Here is a 21,430-nt window from a genome sequence, read left to right on the forward strand (position 1 = left end):
AAGGTATTACTTTTTTCCAGGAAGCAGGTTCAATAAGGTGAACGTGGGGATTTGTTTGAACCACTTCGGATGTGAGGAGATTTGAGTTTGTGAGAAAAAAAAAAACATGTCAAAACTAATATTGAGCCCAGCTGTTGAAATTTGCTGTTTGATGTAAAGCGGGTGTGCTATAGATACACATCAAATCAAATCAAATTCAGCCTGCTTGTCTGTATGCACGCCTAAAGCAGATTAAGACTGCTTACCTAGGTGTATTACACATTCCGTGAATTAAGGACGATCGAGCCTGGGGGACAAGCTGCGCAGGAGGGACCTCATGTGAGAGACAGTCAGGCAGGCTCTACTCAATACCCCTGCCTCTGATGAGGTAATCTCAGCCCTACACACACACACACACACACACACAATATTAAGATGGCAGACTCTGGTTGGAATACATTAGTGCCAGCCAGGTATGGGTGAGAGAGAGAGAGAAAGAGAGAGAGAGAGAGAGAGAGAGAGAGAGAGAGAGAGAGAGAGAGAGAGAGAGAGAGAGAGAGAGAGAGAGAGAGACTAGAGCCAGAGATGTGCTCTCCTCTTAACAACTGGAGTGCATTTACCAAAAAATTTAAGGAATCTCAAAAGTGTTATATCACAGAGCCCTTCTAAAATATTTAAACAACTTCACAAGGTGGAAAGAAAATCATGTACTTAGAAATATGAGAGATGACTTGCTCATCATAGGTGTATAGTACTTTAGGCCAAAGTGGGGGGGAAAAAAAGAAAAGAAGACCAATGATGAACTCAGTCATCATGCTTACTCTCGTCACAAAGAGTAAGCACTAGAAACACCAGTCACACACTGTCTAAAGCTGACAAGTACAAACAACATAATGAGCTAACATGCTCAGCACTCTGGCAACTGACAGCGTGTCAAGGCAGACGGCTGTATTTCACAAACACAGTGTCCTAATTAAATCGTGTACCTATACACTTAAGTAGAAGACCAGTCTGGCTTTTCAACACCCCTTTCACTCACTTACATCATTCTTCATTCACATCCCTCACCAACTGTAAAAGGTGAATCCAAACTTGTACATGACTTATCATGGCGATTCATTTACTGTGCAGGCGAATCAGAATACCACTGAAAAATTCATCCACTACCGTCAGCCGGTGCATAGCAAGTAGGGGAGCCATGGTGCTCCATAAATACCAGTTTGAATATTTTAAAATTACTAAAAGCAATTCAAGGTATCCATTCATATTTCATTTGCGAGTATACAGAACTCTAGATATATTTGAGAGTAATTTGTCTTAGATGTGAAAAAGGCATCAATATTTCATCAATTTCTTAACGTGTGGATATAGGGGGCCAGTGATGCAGCCTGTCAACTGGTGCTGATTTTCACAAAGCAGTTGTTTAGCTGTCTTGAGTTGACATGACATACAGATATCTCCTTCCTCACATTACACCCTGCTGATGCTTAATCTAAATATCTATTGTTGTCTGGCAATGAGATGAGAGGCAAAAAAGATGAATGTGAATGAGGCCAGGAAGGGAGAGAGAGAGAGATGAAGAGAGAGTAATAGAAAGGGAAGGAGGCCTATAGTGAAAGATTGAGGCACAGTGAGAGAAAAAAAGAGAGAGAGAGAGAGAGAGCTGTGTGAGTGAGGGCTGTGAGGTTCTGGGGCCATGGCAAGCCACCCTCTCACTTGTCATTCCCATCTGCGATTGCAGGACTCTGCCACACAGTGGAGCCGGTGCTGTGTGGGCAGAGAGCGAGGCAGGGCCAGCCCCGTGTCCTATAAACACACACAAATCATTTACATGCTGTACTCATCAAAGGCACCTCTTCCTCATCTCCTCCAGAGATTTGCCGCTGATCTGAGCCTCCAATTGCATCTCGGAACGACGCGGCTAACCTTTGCAGCTGCCAAGAATGTGATTAATTTTTTAAATACAGCTGTTGACCTATTATTGAGACGGAGAGGAGCCAAGAGAGACACTCATCTCTCCTCTGCAAATAATGGAAAGCGTTATTGCATCAGTGTTTACAAGACCAACCAAAGAGAAACAGAAAGGGGGGAAAAACATTAAATAAAACAATTCTGCTAATGTCGTTCTGTGCCCGATTCACATACAAAGCGTCAGTCAAAACTCGCAGAGCTGTGATTCATAGCATTTCGCTCCAGAAGTTGGATCCGAGAGGAGAGCAGTGACACAATATGGAACAATAATTACTCTGTAGCGTTTAAGTCCTCCAGTGTCTTAGTGCATTCATAAATAAAATATGTCCAACATAATGGATTTATGTTCAATAATTCATGATCAGAATGTTTCTAACAGGGTGATATAATGTGTCATACTCTTCCGTAACACAGTGCTTAGCCAAATTAACTTATCTAAAACAGATTTATTGATCAGGGCGTTGGTGGTTTCGTTTGCTCAGCAACCATTGCTTAATCATTTTGTGCAATACATAAAACAAACAATTGTAAACAGACTGATTGTAAACCTCTCAACGTCAGTCTTAATTACTCAACGCAACACTGTGATTCCATTCCACTGCACAGGGTCTACACTCAAGCATGCATCGCACTCTACTGTACTCTGCATGACTTTCCCTGCTTTTTCACTCTGCGTGTCACACTCAAACACATCCTACACATACATCAAACACATACAAGTCCTACAAGAACCACTCTACACACAGCTTGGAGTGAGAAGAGGGGATGGAAGTGTAGTTCCGGGACCATGATATTTGCCATTCATGACCTTGGAACAACCATGAAGGCAAGGTTTGATGAGCCATCAGACAGCTCCGGCCTAAGTCCCAAGAAGAGCCAGAGAACCAAAGACCAGAGCAGGGGAGAGGAGAGGGCTGGGGTGACCTCCAGGGCCAGAGCAGGGCCTGCTCTGCTGGAACGAGGTCAATCAGTGCTACAGCAGAGCACAGCCAGCTGGAGAGGCATGATAGAAGTGGCCTTCATGTCCAGCCTGTCGCCTTCGTACCCCACAGCAGGGACACTGGGAAGGGACACTGGGCACATTGGAGAAGGCCACTAATGCTAAATTAATGACATGGGTATCTGTGGCGTGGAACCAAAGGTAGCATTTGGCAAATTCTAAATCAAGTTGAACTGCACATTTCCTGTGTAAAAACCTGCTGGTCATTACATGTAGGATGCTGATAGTGTGTATGTGTTTATGATGTGTATGTTTAACTTACAGTAGACAATGTGGTATATATGCTATTGTGTGAATTACTACTATTGCATATTTCATAACAAAAAAGTAAACCATCAAGCCAACAAAGAACAAAGGACACAAGTGTAGGCGTGCAAACAAAACCACAAGAACACACACACACACACACAGACACACACACACACACAGCAGAGTGAGAACTTGAGAGTCACTTCAATCTAAAGGAACCCTGGCAGTCAACAACCAGAGAATAAAAGAAACAATTTACATGCAAATCAAAGTTTATCAGCTCAATCTCTTTATGCCCGTTTCCCCTGCAAATTTGCATTCATATGCACAAAGGCATTCACTTAGCTGTAACCCAAGTTTACACATCTCAGCATTTTCCATTTGGAGAGGCAGGCGCATACATTTAATGGGAAGCCACTCAGTTCCACAGCTCTTGTGAGAGATCGCTCCGTGTCAGTCTGAGGAGATAGCAGCATGTGTCAAGCGCATGAAATAAAGCCCTGCGCCAAAGTGACAGGGCCAGGATATTGTAGGCAAATGGGTGTTCACACTCACTCTGCAGCTACAAACAGCCAGGCTATGAAACATTAACTGCACTCTGGCTTAAAGCAAGGGGAAATTGGTTTGTGAGATTTTTGTGTCCCGCAAAAAAAAATACTGTTTGTGAGCTGTGCATCGTCTGTCAGATCTCGGTGCAAAGTATTGTGGATTTTGTCTATCAAAGAGTCTTCATTCATATTCTGTCAGGAGTAATCTGCGGTGAGTGGGAAACAAAGACATGTCAAAGGGAGTTAAGAGAAATCCTGAGGCTATGTGCTAGCCTACTGTATAGCTATTTGAGCTCCTGAGAAGAGGTAGGTGCATGGCTTAGTATAACCACCAGAGGGCGATGATACACAGACTGCAAACCACTAAGAATCAAGCAGTTGAATTTGAGTAAATACTATCTACTGCACAGGGGAGGCTGGTGGAGGTAGACAGTAAGACACAGGTGAAAGGTGACATTACAGATCATCTGTAAAGTCTACAGTCTACTAGTCTACTACTAAAGCCTACTATGATTCACTTTTGACCATGATCATTTCTCATCTTCATGTCCTTATTGCATTAATGTCAGTACTGTATGTAATGGCTTTACATACCATGACCACCAGGTGTCACCCTTCCCCCTCAAATACTGCATCTGTTAGGAAGTGCATAATCCTTATTCTGAGGACCGCTGTGTCTACTAGTTTTGTCTGTAGATTGCCAATGAGTTTCTTTGAGGGTTTTTTCAAAGTCGGTATCCATTGAAAATAAACAAAGATCAGCAGACATGTATTCACGTGTAGATAGATTGCTGTGACATCCCCATCACATGGATTTAGATAGGGGCTCCTGCTGGAGAATTAAGTTATTTAAATGAAAGTACTATTTGGTCCAATGGGTCCTAATCCCATTTGTACAGCTACAGTATGTGGTCTTTACTCTTGGCTACTTACTTTCTAAGGTGAACATTTTTTGGCATCATACCGATAGATTATCCAAGAAGCATTAGCAAATATTCTGAAGCTGTGGGTAAAAACATGTTTTACTAACAATTAGATAAAGTTTAGAAAGTCAAGTCGTCATATGTTCCCTGGCGCATGCTCCTCAACTTGTAGACAGCAGACAATTAACAGCTGTCTAGCAGTGGAGGCTGGCGAAAGTAGAAATCCGAGGACGGGCTCATTGCAATGCATGGAATGGAATTAGGAATGGTACGAGTTAGATACCATCTTCATTCCGTTCCATGCATTACAATGAGCCTGTCCTCCGATTTCTGCCTCCACCAGCCTCTCCTGCTGTCTAGACAGTCTAGATTGTCAATGCTGTTTTGGATCTACAGTAGATGGTAATATAGCCTACAGTAGCCTACCAATTAACATCATAGCCTGACAGCCAGTGCAATACCGAAATAATATTACCGACTTGTGATTATAGCCATTAGAACGGTGCTTTTCTGTTTTCCAGATTTTTTTATGTAAGATTTGAGTATTGAGATAATAATATTCTTCAATGGCAATGGATATATCATTGATTGAAATGACCACCAGTAAATATTGCATATTTTACTTTTACATGTGCTGGCTTTAAAGGCACAATCTATCTGGGATTTGTTCTCCTGTTCAATGGCCATTTCGATTCGTGATACCCATCAATAGGATATGACCTAGGACACTCAAAGGATATGATTTAAAAGATGCTGTCTCGGGATCCCGGTTATCCATGTTAATCCCTAGTAGTGATGATTTGGAATCACCCTAGATACTACGGTCTCCCACGTGGGGGACCTGGGTTCAAACCCTGTCCGTCATATACGCTAGACAAAGCGGATTCAAACTATTTAGAAACGGGTGCAGATGAACAATCAATTGGATGTGCGCATAAAGTGTCGTGTCGAAAGTCAACATGTTTTAAACATGCTCATGTGTTGGCATAGCCATCACATTTTTGGAGTCACAGGACATTATTCATGTCGATTTGGTGTCTTCAGACAAAGACATTTGGGAACCCCTGGTGGAAATCCTCTGTGATAGAATTACAGTCCAGATGCCTACTTTCCTACAGTATGGACATAGATAAACAGGGTGGTGTTACAGGGAATTCTGCTTAAATCTGGTGTCCCTCGAGCATGTGCCAATTTTGCCTGTATTTACAAGTTGGTGTCAATTGCACGTTCAGTCTGGACCGACCGTCACCCCTACAGTACATTTGTACACTTCCATGCATGTGCTAAGATAACTTGGTGTGCAGTGTGAATACATCGCCTACATTTCCTTCAGGGGCGACTTGGCTATTACAAATCGTGTGGACCTGTCTCCGGTTACATTTTCCCGAAAAGTTCACCCAACCTGGAGGTTGCGCAGTCTGTACAGTTTCTGTTGAGTCTCAAGGAGCGAGCGTCAAAAAATGCGTGTGTAAGCAGAACTGACTTAATGAGTTCACGAAGTTGGGGTGCAGGATGTCCAGTTAAGGAAAAAATAAAGAATCAGAGGAGGCTGGTAGGACTTCAGCGCAGGGCGCACGGCAGTTATCCATACTGATTACCTACATAGCGGTTCTTTTCGGGGCAAATATGGGGCGCAACACGATATTTAGTGTTCGACACATTGTCCTCAAAGTGTTTTTGCTACAGTTCATCGCTTTTCTGAAAGTATATGCTGCCCCTTCGCCCATTATCAAGTTCCCTGGGGACGATACTACTCCAAAAACAGACAAAGAAGTTGCACTGGTAAGTGTTTAACCTTCATCTATTGACATACTACTAACTCAAATGTGCAATTGTTAGATATTAAATGGTTGATTAAAAGGTTTATTTAAATATATTTCCTTAATTCATGAAGATACATAGACTGTCTATATTACAGCAACAGTAGTAGCCTTTATATTTGAAAAGGAGAAAAATATATACATTTTGAATACATAAACATATTTGAAAAGGAGAAAAAAAATCCATTTTGAATACATAAACACTTTGTCAGTAATAGGAATCCTTTATATAAGCTTAGTGAATATACAAGCTCAAACAATTTAAACTCAGATGGCATTATGCCAGTGTGTGTGTGTGTGTGTGTGTGTGTGTGTGTGTGTGTGTGTGTGTGTGTGTGTGTGTGTGTGTGTGTGTGTGTGTGTGTGTGTGTGTGTGTGCGTGTGCGCGCCAGTGTGTAATATACACAAATGGGGATGATGGCATACATACATATGTCTGAATGGATGATGGCATACATATATCTGAATGGATGATGGCATACATATGTCTGAATGGATGATGGCATACATATGTCTGAATGGATGATGATAGGGACCTGAAAGGCATCTGAATAAGACCATACGCTTGTCCCCTTTTCCTCTAACTCTAGGACTTCCTGAACAAGTTCTATCAATGTCCACAAGATAGATGCAACCTCATGGTGCTCAAGGACACACTGAAGAAAATGCAGAAGTTCTTTAAGCTGCAAGAGACTGGGGATATCGACCCCAAAACGGTGGAGATCATGAAGAAGCCCCGTTGTGGAGTTCCAGATGTGGCCAATTACAACTTCTTCCACAGGAAACCCATGTGGCAGAAGAACTCCATCTCCTACAGGTTGGGGTCACATTTGCTAGTGTTTTTCATATACAATTGTGCAATAGGCTGTGTCCTATCTATGTTTAGTGATGTTGTTTTGCACTGTGCAAAGGGACCAGCTAGGGCATCTCACCCCACCCCATTGTTTGTGTTGGGAGTTGGTAATCTCAACCCCGCCGCCCCCCCCCCCCCCCCCCCCACCACCACCACCACCACACACACACACAATCTGAAAATACTGGTTTCCTCCCAGATTTGTGCTCAGTATGTTTGTTTGATCTTTTTTTATTTGAGGGTAAGAAATGAGTCAGCAATGTTGTTGACATCAGTAGCCTTTTCTGAGTTGTGACCACATAGACTCACTGTGCATGCTATGGTTAAAAAGGGGGTTGGAAAACTAATGAAAACAACAGCAGGTCTTCATGGCTGTGCTTAGGAATGCACAGACACACTTAAAAGGAGTTAGTGGCTGGACTCTCTTACTAGGAAATTACACTAGATGACTCACAGACAAGGGTTGAGTTTCCCGAAAGCTTTGCAGCTAAAATAGTACTTTATCTCTTTTGACAATCCAGGCCCCCTAGACCAGCATGGTTCTTCATTTAATGACTTTTGTTCGTTAACACACAGAGCATTGACCTGTAAACATTGATTTTCCAATTGTTATTCTCTTGCAGCTTTGTGGCAGGGTTGCTAGGAGAAATTAAGTACTACTTTAGCTATGAAACTTTTGGGAAACTGACACAAGGCCCTTTTACTCACAGCACTTCTTTAGACTCTGGGATTTTATAGCTTTTGTCCTTGAAGCTGTATGATTTGTGTTCAATTTAAATATTGGATTTCTATCTCACACGCTGGGACAGAAGTTTCAAAATGGCTTCCTGGTATTTTTTAAGACCACACGAGGTCATGTTTATTACCAACCACATTAGCTGTTGAACCTCATCTGTGTTTTTCACCTCAAAGGATTTTAGGGTACACTCCTGATCTGGACGAGGAGACGATTAACGACGCCTTCTTCAGAGCATTCAAAGTGTGGAGTGATGTCACCCCACTCAAGTTTACCCGCATTATGGATGGAGAGGCTGACATCATGATCAATTTCGGCCGCAACGGTATTATATAACTGTTTACATACCTTTTGTAAGCAGATGAAAAACCTGTAAAAAAAAAAAAACGTAGAAACCGCAGTACAGTAGTTTGGTTCTTGTTGCTTGGTGGTGAAGATCTGGGTGTATTTGTACAATTACGATGAGTCAATCCATAAAGAAGTACTTACTCATCAGTCGACCGTTGATATGGTCCCAAAATATGATTACTTTTTGAGTACAAGCCCATAGATATCCAAATGACAAGCTTACATGTTTGGGACCTTACTGGACTGATGAGAAATATACTTTATGTGTAAAGTATTCCTTTCAGTCAATAGCCATGAGGCTGGCCAGACCCCAAGTAAGACCACAATGATAGCTGGTTTGACCGACTTGTGGTCAAACCTAGCCCAGAAATGCTTGTTCATCCCACACACCAAAACTATACTTAAGTTCCCAGGGTTTGGTGGACATTTGTAGACTGTGGTCTTTGGAGAGGTTATCAGGACCACTAAAGCCTAAGTCATCGTTAGACACTGACTCATACCATCACCCCTAAGGCCCGTCAGTCTGGCGCTAGCTGACCCAGTCTGAGAAGAGCTCAGTAAGGATTAAACACAAACAAATACACATTACTTAAGACGGTGTCAGAGAAGGCTTCTCTAATGTGGAAGATTAGGTAACAATGATTGCTTTACTTCAAAACAATAATTCAAATAATCAATCATAATCAAATAATGATTTCACAATAAGACGACAAGGACCATAATGCAAATGCGGCCTGGGCTTTATTTTGTATGAAGTTATATCCTTGATGATTGTATCAATATACATGTATGTTTTCGTAACATGTGTGTGCTATGTTTTAAAATTGTCAAATAAACTAAACAAAAATTGTATGCACCCTTATGACCTTCTGCTTAACCAACAGTTTGTTTTTAAATATTTGATGATTGTATCTATAGAGCATGGTGACGGCTACCCCTTTGATGGTAAAGATGGCCTCCTGGCTCATGCCTTTGCACCAGGACCAGGCATCGGAGGGGACTCCCACTTTGACGATGATGAGCAGTGGACACTGGGAGATGGCCAAGGTAATAGTATTGTCTTCAGAGTGATGAGTTACTGTATAAATGACTTTAATCCATATCTGCCCCCTCTATTGTCAACATTGTTTTGAGGTAAACATTTCACACATGAAAGCCCAGAGAGCTAGACTCCATAGCTCCATAGACTCCATAGCGTTATTGAAGCCTGCTGGTCTCCATATCTCCGTAGCTGTTGTTTGAATTCCTTTGGTTTCGGCAGTGGTGAAGGTGAAGTTTGGCAATGCGGACGGGGAGTTCTGCAAGTTCCCTTTCCTGTTCATGGGGAAGGAGTACAGCAGCTGCACATCTCAAGGTCGTGACGACGGTTTCCTGTGGTGCTCCACCACCTACAACTTTGACGACGATAGCAAATACGGTTTCTGTCCCCATGAGTGTGAGTACCCCATCTGCCTACATGGCTGTTGTTTCTTTCCTACGAAGATGAAGTCATGTGAAGGGATTTTCTTCGAATCAAAACAATACAACATACTGCATACACAACAATACTGCATTCAGCAGCCTGTAAAACTCTCTTGGGGTAGTGTTTTAAAGCTGTTTTTGTTTATAATGGCCCAGATTGCTTCAGGCCAGGTTTGTGACTAGAGTAGGTGCGTGGGAATGCCTGCTGGGAAACTGATGTTGTGATCTGGGTCGTGGATAACTCTCACTTCCTTTTAGATACAGAGCTTCCTCAAGCCTTTTGTTTGTCTGTTTGTGTTGCTGTCCATGGTACTGACATTATGGTATACACTCATCATAATCGCATGTAAATACATACAGCAGGGGAGGTAGAAATCGGAGGGCGCGCTCATTTTAATGCATGGAACGGAATGAGGAACGGTATCAGACGTGTGTTTGATCCCTCATTCCATTCCATGCATTACAATGAGCCCATCCTCTGATTTCTACCTCCACCAGCCTCCCCTGACACATATAGTAGGCTGTATGACGTTATGGAAACACAAAGAACTTTAAACCCTGTAAGATAATGACTACTGCTTGTGTGTGTGTCTGTGTTACAGTGCTGTTCACACTGGGTGGAAATGCGGACGGAGCTCCATGTAAGTTCCCCTTCACATTCCAAGGGGAGAAGTATGACAGTTGCACCACTCAGGGTCGTGACGACGGCTACCGCTGGTGTGCCACCAGTGAGGACTATGACCGTGACAAGACCTACGGGTTCTGCCCTGAAACTGGTGGGTATCAGCCTAGGCCATAGAAAGTCTTCTTTCCCTAACTTTCCCTCTTCAGCTCCATTTTGCGGCAATAAGCATTGAGGTAGCCAACAGGTTTAGCTGTTGCATGGAAACCTCATTCTGAGGATTATATCAAAATGTTTTGTGCGTTTGAGTGTGTTTGTGTGTGTGTGTGTCTGTGTCTGTGTGTGTGTGTGTGTGTGTGTATGTGTGTGTGTGTGTGTGTGTGTGTGTGTGTGTGTATATCTATCAAGCTGTGCACGGTACCCCTGTGTATTGGTCCGTAATAATGTTCCAGATCCACGGTTTCCACTCTTGCAGCAGTCTACTGAATGGCAGTAAAAGTACTTTCCTGTGTGATGGCGGGGGTTATTTTCCATTGTGTCATTGGCTCAGGGCTGCTGGGGTTAGCATCTGGTTCTAATTGGCTGGGAATGCGGCCGCGCGGCGTAGCCATGTGTGTAGGCGATGAATAAGAAACGGAGTGCTCAAGAATCAACACAGGCCCATGAGTAGCAGCCCACACCCCAGAAAGACGATTATCTGCACAGGAAAATAAAAGCCATTTCACGGGGGGTGGTTTTTGGCTTTCTACCCCAAGAAATTGGATACAACAAATCAAAATAACATCTGTTGTCACGGCTGTTATGATACTTAACGGTTGCTTAGCACCATTTCTCACTGAGGCCAAAGGGGATCCAGAATTGGTGTTATTTACTGCATTTTGCACTTCAACCTATTCAATTTGTTTTTTAGACATCAGGGGAGGCTGGTGGAGGTAGAAATCGGAGGATGGGCTCATTGTAATGCAGGGAATGGAATAAGGAATGATATCAAACACACATGTTTGATATCATTCCTCATTCCATTCCATCTATTAAAATGAGCCTGTTCTCCTGTGAGACATGATGGAGGAGTGCAACTTTTTCATGACATATTTATTTACTTGACGTTGAGAGTTTTATCCCACTTGAGGAGTTTAAGCTAAGGTGTGTGTGCAGGAGGTGTGTACAGTAACTGTTTCACGTTGTGAAATAGGTTGTCATCGGACCTCAATGGGATTTCCAGCTAGAATAAAGGTTAAAAACAAAGAACGCTCACATACTGCAGTCAAGAAGATCAAAACATTCTGGTACTGAACCGTGTGGTTTAATGATTCCCCCAACAGCCATGTCAACAGTGGGAGGGAACTCTGAGGGCAGCCCCTGTGTCTTCCCCTTCACATTCCTGGGGGACACTTATGACGCTTGCACCTCCTCCGGACGAAGTGATGGCAAGATGTGGTGTGCCTCTACAAAGAGCTACGATGACGACCGCAAGTGGGGCTTCTGTCCCGATCAAGGTATAGTGATACCCTTTGACATGCTGCTTCTTTGTAAGTTCTTATAACATTATACACTCTTGGAAAAAGAGTTGCTACCTAGAACAAAAAAGGGTTATGCGGCTTTCCCTGTGGGAGAAGCCTTTGAAAAAACATTTTAGGTTAGGTTTGGGGCCTTCCACACAGGATGGGGCCTTCCACACAGGATGTTGAACCCTTTCCACAGAGGAACACAAAAGGGTCCTCCCACAGGGACAGCTGAAGAACCCTTTTGGAACCTTTTTTCTAAGAGTGTAGTGGTACAAGAGCTGTTCATTTTCTTTAATTTCTGATGATCTGTATTTGCTAATTGATACATATAGGAACATTATTTCTCATACACATGAATACTGCATGTATGTCAACCTGTTACTTCTTGAATGTGTGTAGACTTCTCATGATGACCATTGGTGGTGGCTTGTTCACAGGCTACAGTCTGTTCCTGGTTGCGGCCCATGAGTTTGGCCATGCTCTGGGCTTGGAGCACTCTCAGGACCCTGGAGCCCTGATGGCCCCCATCTACACCTACACCAAGGACTTCAGGCTGTCCAACGATGACATCAAAGGCATTCAGGAACTCTATGGTGAGTTCACAGGGCACATCAGAACTCATGATGATGTCTATGGAACTACTGTAAAGCTCATGATGCACAATGTCCTGTAGATCAGGGGAGGCTGGTGGAGGTAGAAATCAAAAACATCTCCACCTCTATCAGCCTCCACTGCTGTAGATAGGAAATGCATTTCTTCTTGTTGAAGGATGCAAGGAAATTGTTCACCAGCCTGCCTCTCTCTCTCTCTCAGGTGTTGACACAGACAAGCCCATGCCCCCCACCCAGACTCCTGTGACTCCCATGGACCTCTGTAAAGAGCCAGTTGTCTTTGATGCTGTGGCCCAGATCAGAGGAGAGACTTTCTTCTTTAATGGCAGGTAATTGACTGACTGGAGAAGCTTGTTACATCTGCAGTGGTCATTACACGCAACAGTTATACTGCATCAGTTTGAACATGTATTGCTCTCACATTTCCTCTGTCTACTCAAAAACCACATTGGCAGTCTGAGGTCCACAGAAAGCACTCAGAATGAACACATAACCCCTCTTGTTTATGTTTCAGTTGTAAGAGTAGGGCAGAGTCCACAAGTTAGTTTTACCAATCGAAAAAACACCAAAGGGCTTTGTTTATTCTCAAAATGCATTCTTTTCTCTTGTCAGTCTGTTGTTCTATTCAGAGGGTGGCATTACAGTATGACTGTGGTAATTATAATAACAATATTGGTGACCATAGAAAACACCCACTGTAGCAAGCATGGCAAACTAAAATGGCTGCCTGTCCTTCTGCCCTCAGTGTGCAGTACTTGCATGTATGCTGAGACCAGGGGAGGTCTACACATGTGTTTGATACCATTCCTGATTTCAATCCATGCATTACAATGAGCCTGTCCTCTGATTTCTACCTCCACTAGCCTCCCTTGGCTGAGACTGGCTGACATACTGTAGTGTAGAACCTATGAGAGGAGAATCTTTTGTTCAGTCTAAACTCTGTATGACTCATTGGACTTTCCCTCAGGAACTTGAACTCACTCTACCACAACAGCTGAATTCTGTTTAGAACCAATTCTTGCTTAAACCCAAGCAATATTGCATGCAATTCAGCAGACAAAACTATGTTCTGTTTATTCTCTGACCGCTTTTCAGTTTTTGGCTCCACACTTTTGAGGTGAACATTACTGTATATCTGTCATTGGTGTTTTGCAATGATTTCCAAAGCAAACAGACCAGTAGAGTTCTTTACTCAAAAGAGAGCAGTCATTCAGCCTGCCTGGCTTCCCCACATCTACCCTGAGTTTGGGGGACGATGAAACCACCCACAAATCCTGCTTACAAATCCTGCATTAATTCAGAATTAAGTTTCACCTAAATGTGGTTCTCTATGCATTAACACTTACTCAACACTGGAATACTGACCTGGCTGAAGGCTGCTGCGTAGACTATTAGCCTGTTGACTGGTTTGAGGATGTGTCAGTGCCACATTAAAACCGGTGATGGAACGTTGACTTGACCATCTAATGGCACTTGAATCAAACTGATCATGTTTTGTTTTTACTGATATTACTGATCATCTCTCAATAGTAAATCTGTGTTTTAGAGACTACCTTCCTGTTCATGTGTTGATTTATTTAGTTTTTAAACTGTTTTTGAAGGCTATTTGTTGTCTAATGCTCAATCCTCCACAAAGAGGATCCGATTTCTCACAGAATAGCCCTGCCGTTTGGTGTTGACAGAATACTGGAGCTTTGGCTGGCTCATGAGAGACTAAATTCAAATCTCATACCCTGTGACTTGCATTTTAAAGGGTTTAAAGAAGAAGACTTTGACCATTGACAATGACGCGTATTCAATCACAGCTGTAATTACAGAGTCCCATTTAGGTCACTCATATGGGTGGAAATGCCATTATGGAAGAATTAAGGAAGAGTTGTGATAGCAAACACACATAACTGCGTGACATTTGTACTCTCGGGCCATTTTGGCTGCCCCTCAGATGTCAGTGGTGAGATTACTGTGGTCCTCAGTTATTCACAGCTGGGCCTCTCGTCAGCAGCTGGTTTAGCTATCTGGGCCATAAGGCAGTGTGCTGAGGGGAGGAAAGATGGAGACGCACACCGAGCACAGATTAGGGAAAGAGACTAGGGTTCTGTCGGTGACGTCCTTCTCAGACAAAAACACGTTGAGACGGCGAGTGGAAAGTATAATAGCTAGCCTTGAGGTTGTATCAGGGTTGTGTCAGTATCTGCAGGAATAGGGGGGGAAAAAGAGGGTGGGTATCAGTTTAAAAGGTGTGTTGCGTCCTTCGGCTAGTGTTTATTTGAGTGCGGATGCTTGTAGTGAACACAGCGTTCCCTTTGGGCTTCTGGCACCGTGTGATGTTGATGGAGAGCAGATCTGGACAGGAAGGGATGAGTAAGATGGTGGCTTAGTTTTATTGTGTACTCAGCAGAAGGTGGGGAGTTGAGGTTGATTCACTGAACCAGTCAAAGCTGGTGGAGGTAGAAATCAGAGGACGGAGTCATTGTAATGCATGCAACAGAATGAGGAATGGTATCAAATACACCCTACATTGAACATACCCCATTCCTGGCCTATTAACTTTACTAGGTTGCTGCTGAACGGGAAGATAGAGATTGCCCAATTCTGATTTCCAAGATTTGGTATTCCCATTTTGAAAAACTGCACACGTATCTCCCCAAATAGATATTCCAGACTTTACACACTTGGAAAATCACACCCTCTTCCTCAAAATCACACGAGAATGCGCTATAATAATCTATGATATTCATGAGACATCCCTCAAATGTGAGTTTCTGAGGGCTATATCTAGGCTTAGAAGTCGCAGGCAGGGTTACCTCATCACAAGAGTCTGATTCCAAATCAACTCCGCTACATCTGTAAGGAATGGCCAGGTTACTGAGCCAGGCTTGAAAGGAAAACCCCCAGGTCCCACAGTGTCCCAGACGTAGCATCTCCAGCATGCTCACACTTCCTGTTCAGTGTCATTTAGGGTCAGAGGGGCTTGTTTTATTCAAAATTACACAATCTTCAAACTTGCAATGTTTAACATACTGTATAAACCTATGTATCAATGTATGTATTGCTGCTTAGTTCTCTGTTTTGCTACCCATTAGAACATCAGTCATTAGCAGGACTTATCTGTTCTATCTTTGAGAGATGTTGCTCTTTGAGAAATAGGTCAGTGGAAAAGATTTGGGAAGCTGCTGTTGTTGCAGCAGTTGCCTGTTGGAGCTCCGGGCGAGATGAGGCTTGTTCCGCTGGCGTCGGCCTCCCTGGCCCTAACGAGAACCAGATGCTCATGAATCAGACCATTGTGGTTGGACCGACTGAAGCTCTCACACTGCCCCTCTCTCTTTTTCCCGTCTTTTCCCCTCTTCTCCTCTCACTCTCACTCTCACTCTCACTCTCACTAACCTCTCCTCTCCTCTCCTCCCCTCCTCTCACTCTCACTCTCACTCTCACTAACCTCTCCTCTCCTCCCCTCCCCTCCCCTCCTCTCCTCTCCTCTCCTCCCCTCCCCTCCTCTCCTCTTCTCTCCTCTCCTCTCACTAACCTCTCCTCTCCTCCCCTCCCCTCCCCTCCTCTCCTCTCCTCTCCTCCCCTCCCCTCCTCTCCTCTTCTCTCCTCTCCTCTCACTAACCTCTCCTCTCCTCTCCTCCCCTCCCCTCCCCTCCTCTCCTCTCCTATTCTCTCCTCTCCACCTCTCCTCTCCTCTCCTCTCCTTTCTCTCAGGTTCCTGTTCAGGTCAGTCAACTTCAGGGGCAAGGCTACCGGCCCCATGCTAGTGGGTACCTATTGGCCTGACCTGCCCGCCGTGATAGACGCTGCCTATGAGAACCCAATGGAGGACAACACTGTATTCTTTGCAGGTACTGTATGTTAGAATGGCCCGACTCATCTCCTGTGGAATGGATAGCTGGGAGTGCCATCAAAGATCCCATACATTTACAATACAGTATGTCATCTTCATGTAACTTCAACTTAATGTTGACGTGATCAGAAAAGCAGACAATCCCATTCTCATGAAGAATGGCTGCAGTCTCTACCCAAACACTGAATGTAAGCAGTCTCTACCCGAACACTGGGTTGCTTTCCTTTAAATTACTTCTTGTCTATTTCCAAGAAGTGTAATATTAGGAGTCGTAATATTGGCTAAGTATACTTTTGGTTTGTGGTTTGGACATTTTGGACATTTTATAACATTAGACTGTAGTTATTAGTGGTTAGTAAGACATACTTTGCATTGTAGTATCATGATATTCTCCTTGAGCATATTTGCATGAGAAGAACTCAGAGCTCCTAAGACTGAAATTAGAGATCCTCCAAAACATATTTTCTCTTTGAGGAGATTTATGCTTGGCCATCAAGGACGATTTGTTGTCCAGCCCTCAAATTGTAAAGTTATGAGATAATTTCCTAAATCATTTATCCAGTTCTCCACAGACACAAGATAAAGCCTACAGTCGCTTAATGGGTCCATATAGCTTTATTTTTAATATACATTATTATATTAGAGATGGAAAATATCTGTGCTGATCGATCGATCGATCCAGTAGGTTTTTAGTGCTTATCTAGCTTATTTTGTTATGTCTTTTGGAGTTTTAAAAAGGAAGTTTATCTGCATTTAAGAGTGGAAACAAAGCCGCTTGCCCTTCAGCTCTCTATATCGCTGAGTTGAGTGATCGGGCAGCTGGACAAAACTCAATAACCAAGAAATGCACTTTAGAACCATCTGGATTGTTTGACAACAACACAGATACTGTACCGTTTGCAGGGGTCTCAAACTCAACTTACCTGGGGGCCGCTGGAGGTAGAGTCTGGGTGAGGCTGGGCCGCATCAAGTATTCCACAAAAAAAGGGTTTAAAGTATTCCAAAAAAAACCTGCCGTGAAGAGAAAGGTTGGCGACGAGCACAGACAATTTCAGGAAGAATTCGCTAATTCGCGTTGGCTAACTTGTCAACAAACACCACCGGAAGCTGTCACGAGCCTGAGCTATGGTAGCCCATAAGTGATAAAAATATATAAAACGCCCAGCGGTGCGTTTGAGAAACACGCACGGGCCGCACTAAAACACTAAACTTTGATGTCAAGTAGGGGGCCACAAAATATCGTCCCGCGGGCCGCGAGTTTGAGACAGTGTACAGTATATACAATCACATGGAAGTGTCAGAGTAGTCAACCATCCCTTTTTTTCACATTTGAGTGAATTGTTACAGCAGTAAACACAATGTAATCACTTAGTGTTGATGAAGATCAACAGTGAAGGCACTGTGCCCTCAAGCACACCCTCCATAAGTCTTATAGTAGTATACTCTACAGTGTATTTTCTCACTTATGGATGCTTGATGTGAGCTGATTTGCTGTCTCCCCTAGGCAATGAGATGTGGGTCTACAAAGCGGACGTGGTGGAGAAAGGCTATCCGAAGAGGATCTCCCATCTGGGCCTACCTGCCGACCTGAAGCGCATAGACGCGGCATATAACTTCAAGAAGAACAAGAAGACCTACCTGTTTGCAGGAGACAAGTTCTGGAGGTGAGTCACACACGCCCCAAACGCGTTTCTGTCCATCATCCACCCTATGGCTCGTAATGATGATGTCACTGCCTGTTATTGCAGTGTTGAGCCGTGCCCATGCCTGGTTCTAATTAGGGTTCTCAGTGTGACTATAAACACAGGACTGTAAAATAGTACCAACCACAGCTCCCTCTACTCATACACATAGGGGGGTGTATTGTGCAGTATGAAATATTTACTTAACCCTTTCTTGACTAGATAGATAGACAGACAGACAGACAGACAGACAGATAGATAGATAGATAGATAGATAGATAGATAGATAGATAGATAGATAGATAGATAGATAGATAGATAGATAGATAGATTGTCCTCAATGAGGAAAATTAGGTTCGAAACAAGACATGAAGTTGCAGCACAGTAGCAGCACATCAACATAACAAAAACATAACCAGCTACACATGGTAACATGGCCTTGGTGTGTGTGCTATTCCTTCAGGTACAACGAGGAAAAGAAAAAGATGGACGCTGGCTTCCCCAAGCTGATTGCTGACTCCTGGAATGGCATCCCCGATGGCATAGACTCTGCCTTCAGTTTGGATGGCATCGGTAAGCAGAACACAGCTGAGCCTGAGCCCATTAGGGAAGGAGAGAGGGGGGTACTAGGGGCCTGTGTGGGCAGGACTGCTTCTGTCTGTAGTAACTGACATACTGGCTGCAGGCTCGCATTCCTGGCAGTTAGAGCCCCAGCCCAGCTCAGCCCAGCCAACCCCCCTCATTATGTCTGGCACCTTGCCTCCAACAACAAGAGCCCAGAGATACCGTAACCTTGCTAGCACCACTGAGGTCATTTTTCCAGGGTCGGTCAGATCATGTAGTAGAAGAAGAGTTGTATGGCAGGAGGAGAGGGACTGTAGGGCCAAGAGAGAGGGCTGCCTGTAAGGTGGTCCGGTGGTCCCCCCCCCCCATCACACAGAGCTTCTCCACTCTCTGAGAAAACAGTGTTTGAGAGAGCCCACCCTGTGTTCCCTCACAGTGGGGTTTCTGTCTGCTTGCTAATTAGGCTTTTCAGTGAGGTGGTGCGGCTTCTACAGCACTGACGCCTCATTGGGTCTTTTGACTGAGGAGGCTGCTGACATCATCATCTCCTCCTCCTCCTCCTCCTCCTCCTCCTCCTCCTCCGCCTCCTCCCCCTCTGCTTGAGACTGATGATAGACAGTGTATTACATGTATATGAACTCTGAAAGGGGTCGTATTGTGTTGCACTAGCCACAATGTTTAACTTTTTTATATTCCACCACAAGGGCTCATGGCCTGAACCAGGTGAAACGTGATGGGGTTTTTATTATGAATTGAATTTGATGATTTTGACGTGCCTTATCCTTCTCTAACCATAATTTTTGTTTGTTGCATAGATTACAGCTACTTCTTCAAAGGCTCCCACTATTTCAAGCTGGATGACAGTAGCCTGAAGATTGTCAAACTGGGCGAAATCACAAAGGACTGGCTGGGTTGCTAAGCAACAGTGAGACGCGTGGCCGTTGGCTCTCCCTGTGATGACCCCCTGACCCCGCGGGCACCCTGTCGCCATGCCATCGCACACAGCCGAGGTCACCAGAGCAGACGTTGTCGCAGCCATTCATGGCAACCAACGTATGCTCTCACCAGACTGTTCTCCCATCCACCCAGTATAACCTGCCCTTAGCTTGGTAGAGAGGTCCCCCCCCCCTCTAAGGCACCTGGGGGTGGGTGGGGGGGGGCCTTCTACGCACGCTGAACATAGGCAACTGGATCTTGTATTATATTGCTGTGTGATATTATCAGTTTATTTGTTGTGCTGATGCAGATGTACTCTGATCTTTACCCCCCATTTTTAGTTTTTATTTTTTTTATCAGAAACTCAGGCATCAGGTATGTCCACAACACAGAGGCAGCTGGTGTTATAATGTAAGGTATCTCGTTCATACAAATTGGGTTCACCAGGGCAGTATAGCACCATATGAAGAATTGATGTTATATAGATACATGTTTACGACCATATCCACAATTTGCAGAGTATATCTCGATAAATGTCTAAATATACTGCTTTATCTAAACCATGAGTCAATAGTAATTTCAGTGTTGTGCAATACATTTCAAAAGATTTTCAATTTATATGCACAATGTGTCTGAACAATAATGGTGCTTATGAAATCACTGAATCTACAATATGTTTTTATTTTTTTTTACATCTGTTCAGACTACTTTCTTAATGTTTTGGACAAACATTTTTGGATAAAAAATAAGGCACACATTATTCTTCATATGGTTAGCACTTTGTATCTGACTATAAAGGGGCACTGCACAAATATGGAGACCAAATTACTGGCACCTCAATTTTGTTTCTGTGTCTTTTATTTTTTTTTACGGATGTTACAGAGTGATACAAGGCACGGGCTGCCTGGAGACTGTATCTGGTTTGTTGCATGATGGAATCATGACAAGAAAGTAAGGCGAAAGTATTGTTTAATAATCTTTTGTATTCATGTTTCTTTTGATTTTACACTACAGTCATTTGTTTTGATTTGTGTGTTTTGTATGCTTTGTGCACTTTGTCATTCTCTGTTGTTAAAAAATAAAGATGGATGGTCAATAAATGTTTCTGACGATGTTTAAGACAGACAAGTACAGAGTATCACAGTGGGCTAATCTGTTTTTTTTAGCCCCACACTGTAAAGAGTGTCCTTTGGGGTCATTTGCTGAAAGCTTCGTAGCTTAAGTAGCACTTTATTTATTTTGATGATCCAGGCCCATGCTTCTCCTTGGACAGCACACAGTTCATTTAACGAATTTGTGTTATTTCAAGAGCAGCAGATTGACCTTGATTTTACAATTACAAGTGTTTACAAGTGTTACTCTTTGGTGGCTTTGCAGCTGGGTTGTGGGGAGATATTAAGTACTATTTAAGCTACGAAGCTTTTGGGGAAATGAATTGGAATTTTACTGTGTAATTTATTACATGTAGGTAATTCTTGGTGTCTGCACAAATCACAGTGCCACACTGTGGACAATGAAAACAACATGTTTGACTAGAGGGCGCCATCTTGTGGATGGACTATGGTTGTGCTCTGGCTTAATTAATGAGAAATAACGGAGTACGTCATCACGCCAGCCACATTACGCCCTTTAGACATATAATTTTCCTACATTGCAGCCAGACATTTTAACGATTGAAAACAGCTTGACCTCAATTTGTAGCTAGTATGAACATAGCCTCTATCTGCCCCAGAGGCAATATTTTCATTCAGGTTATGTCTTGTTTGAATTGCACCCTGCGC

The 21,430-nt window shown here is 43.5% G+C and overlaps 1 protein-coding gene across 1 annotated transcript; it reads left to right on the forward strand.

Moving 5' to 3' along the window:
• The first annotated feature begins 6,114 nt into the window (after positions 1-6,114).
• On the forward strand, positions 6,115-20,743 carry mmp2 (matrix metallopeptidase 2). Its single transcript, XM_083691366.1, has 13 exons — positions 6,115-6,452; positions 7,081-7,307; positions 8,256-8,404; positions 9,346-9,474; positions 9,689-9,862; positions 10,491-10,664; positions 11,833-12,006; positions 12,453-12,608; positions 12,829-12,955; positions 16,329-16,465; positions 17,972-18,131; positions 18,613-18,722; positions 19,529-20,743. Exons 1-13 carry the CDS (start codon positions 6,297-6,299, stop codon positions 19,630-19,632), a joined length of 1,977 nt encoding a protein of 658 aa, XP_083547492.1. The 5' UTR covers positions 6,115-6,296; the 3' UTR covers positions 19,633-20,743.
• Positions 20,744-21,430: the final 687 nt, after the last annotated feature.

Source organism: Argentina silus, assembly GCF_951799395.1.
Source record: "Argentina silus genome assembly, chromosome: 19".
Lineage (NCBI taxonomy): Eukaryota > Metazoa > Chordata > Actinopteri > Argentiniformes > Argentinidae > Argentina > Argentina silus.

What these genes read in the sequence shown, in the direction of transcription:
- mmp2 (XM_083691366.1), top strand. Translation starts at nt 6,297, where the DNA reads ATGGGGCGCAACACGATATTTAGTGTTCGACACATTGTCCTCAAAGTG. An exon ending in ACTTTCTTCTTTAATGGCAG is followed by an intron (nt 12,956 to 16,328) that starts GTAATTGACTGA and finishes CCTTTCTCTCAG; the next exon opens with GTTCCTGTTCAGGTCAGTCA. An exon ending in CAACACTGTATTCTTTGCAG is followed by an intron (nt 16,466 to 17,971) that starts GTACTGTATGTT and finishes TGTCTCCCCTAG; the next exon opens with GCAATGAGATGTGGGTCTAC.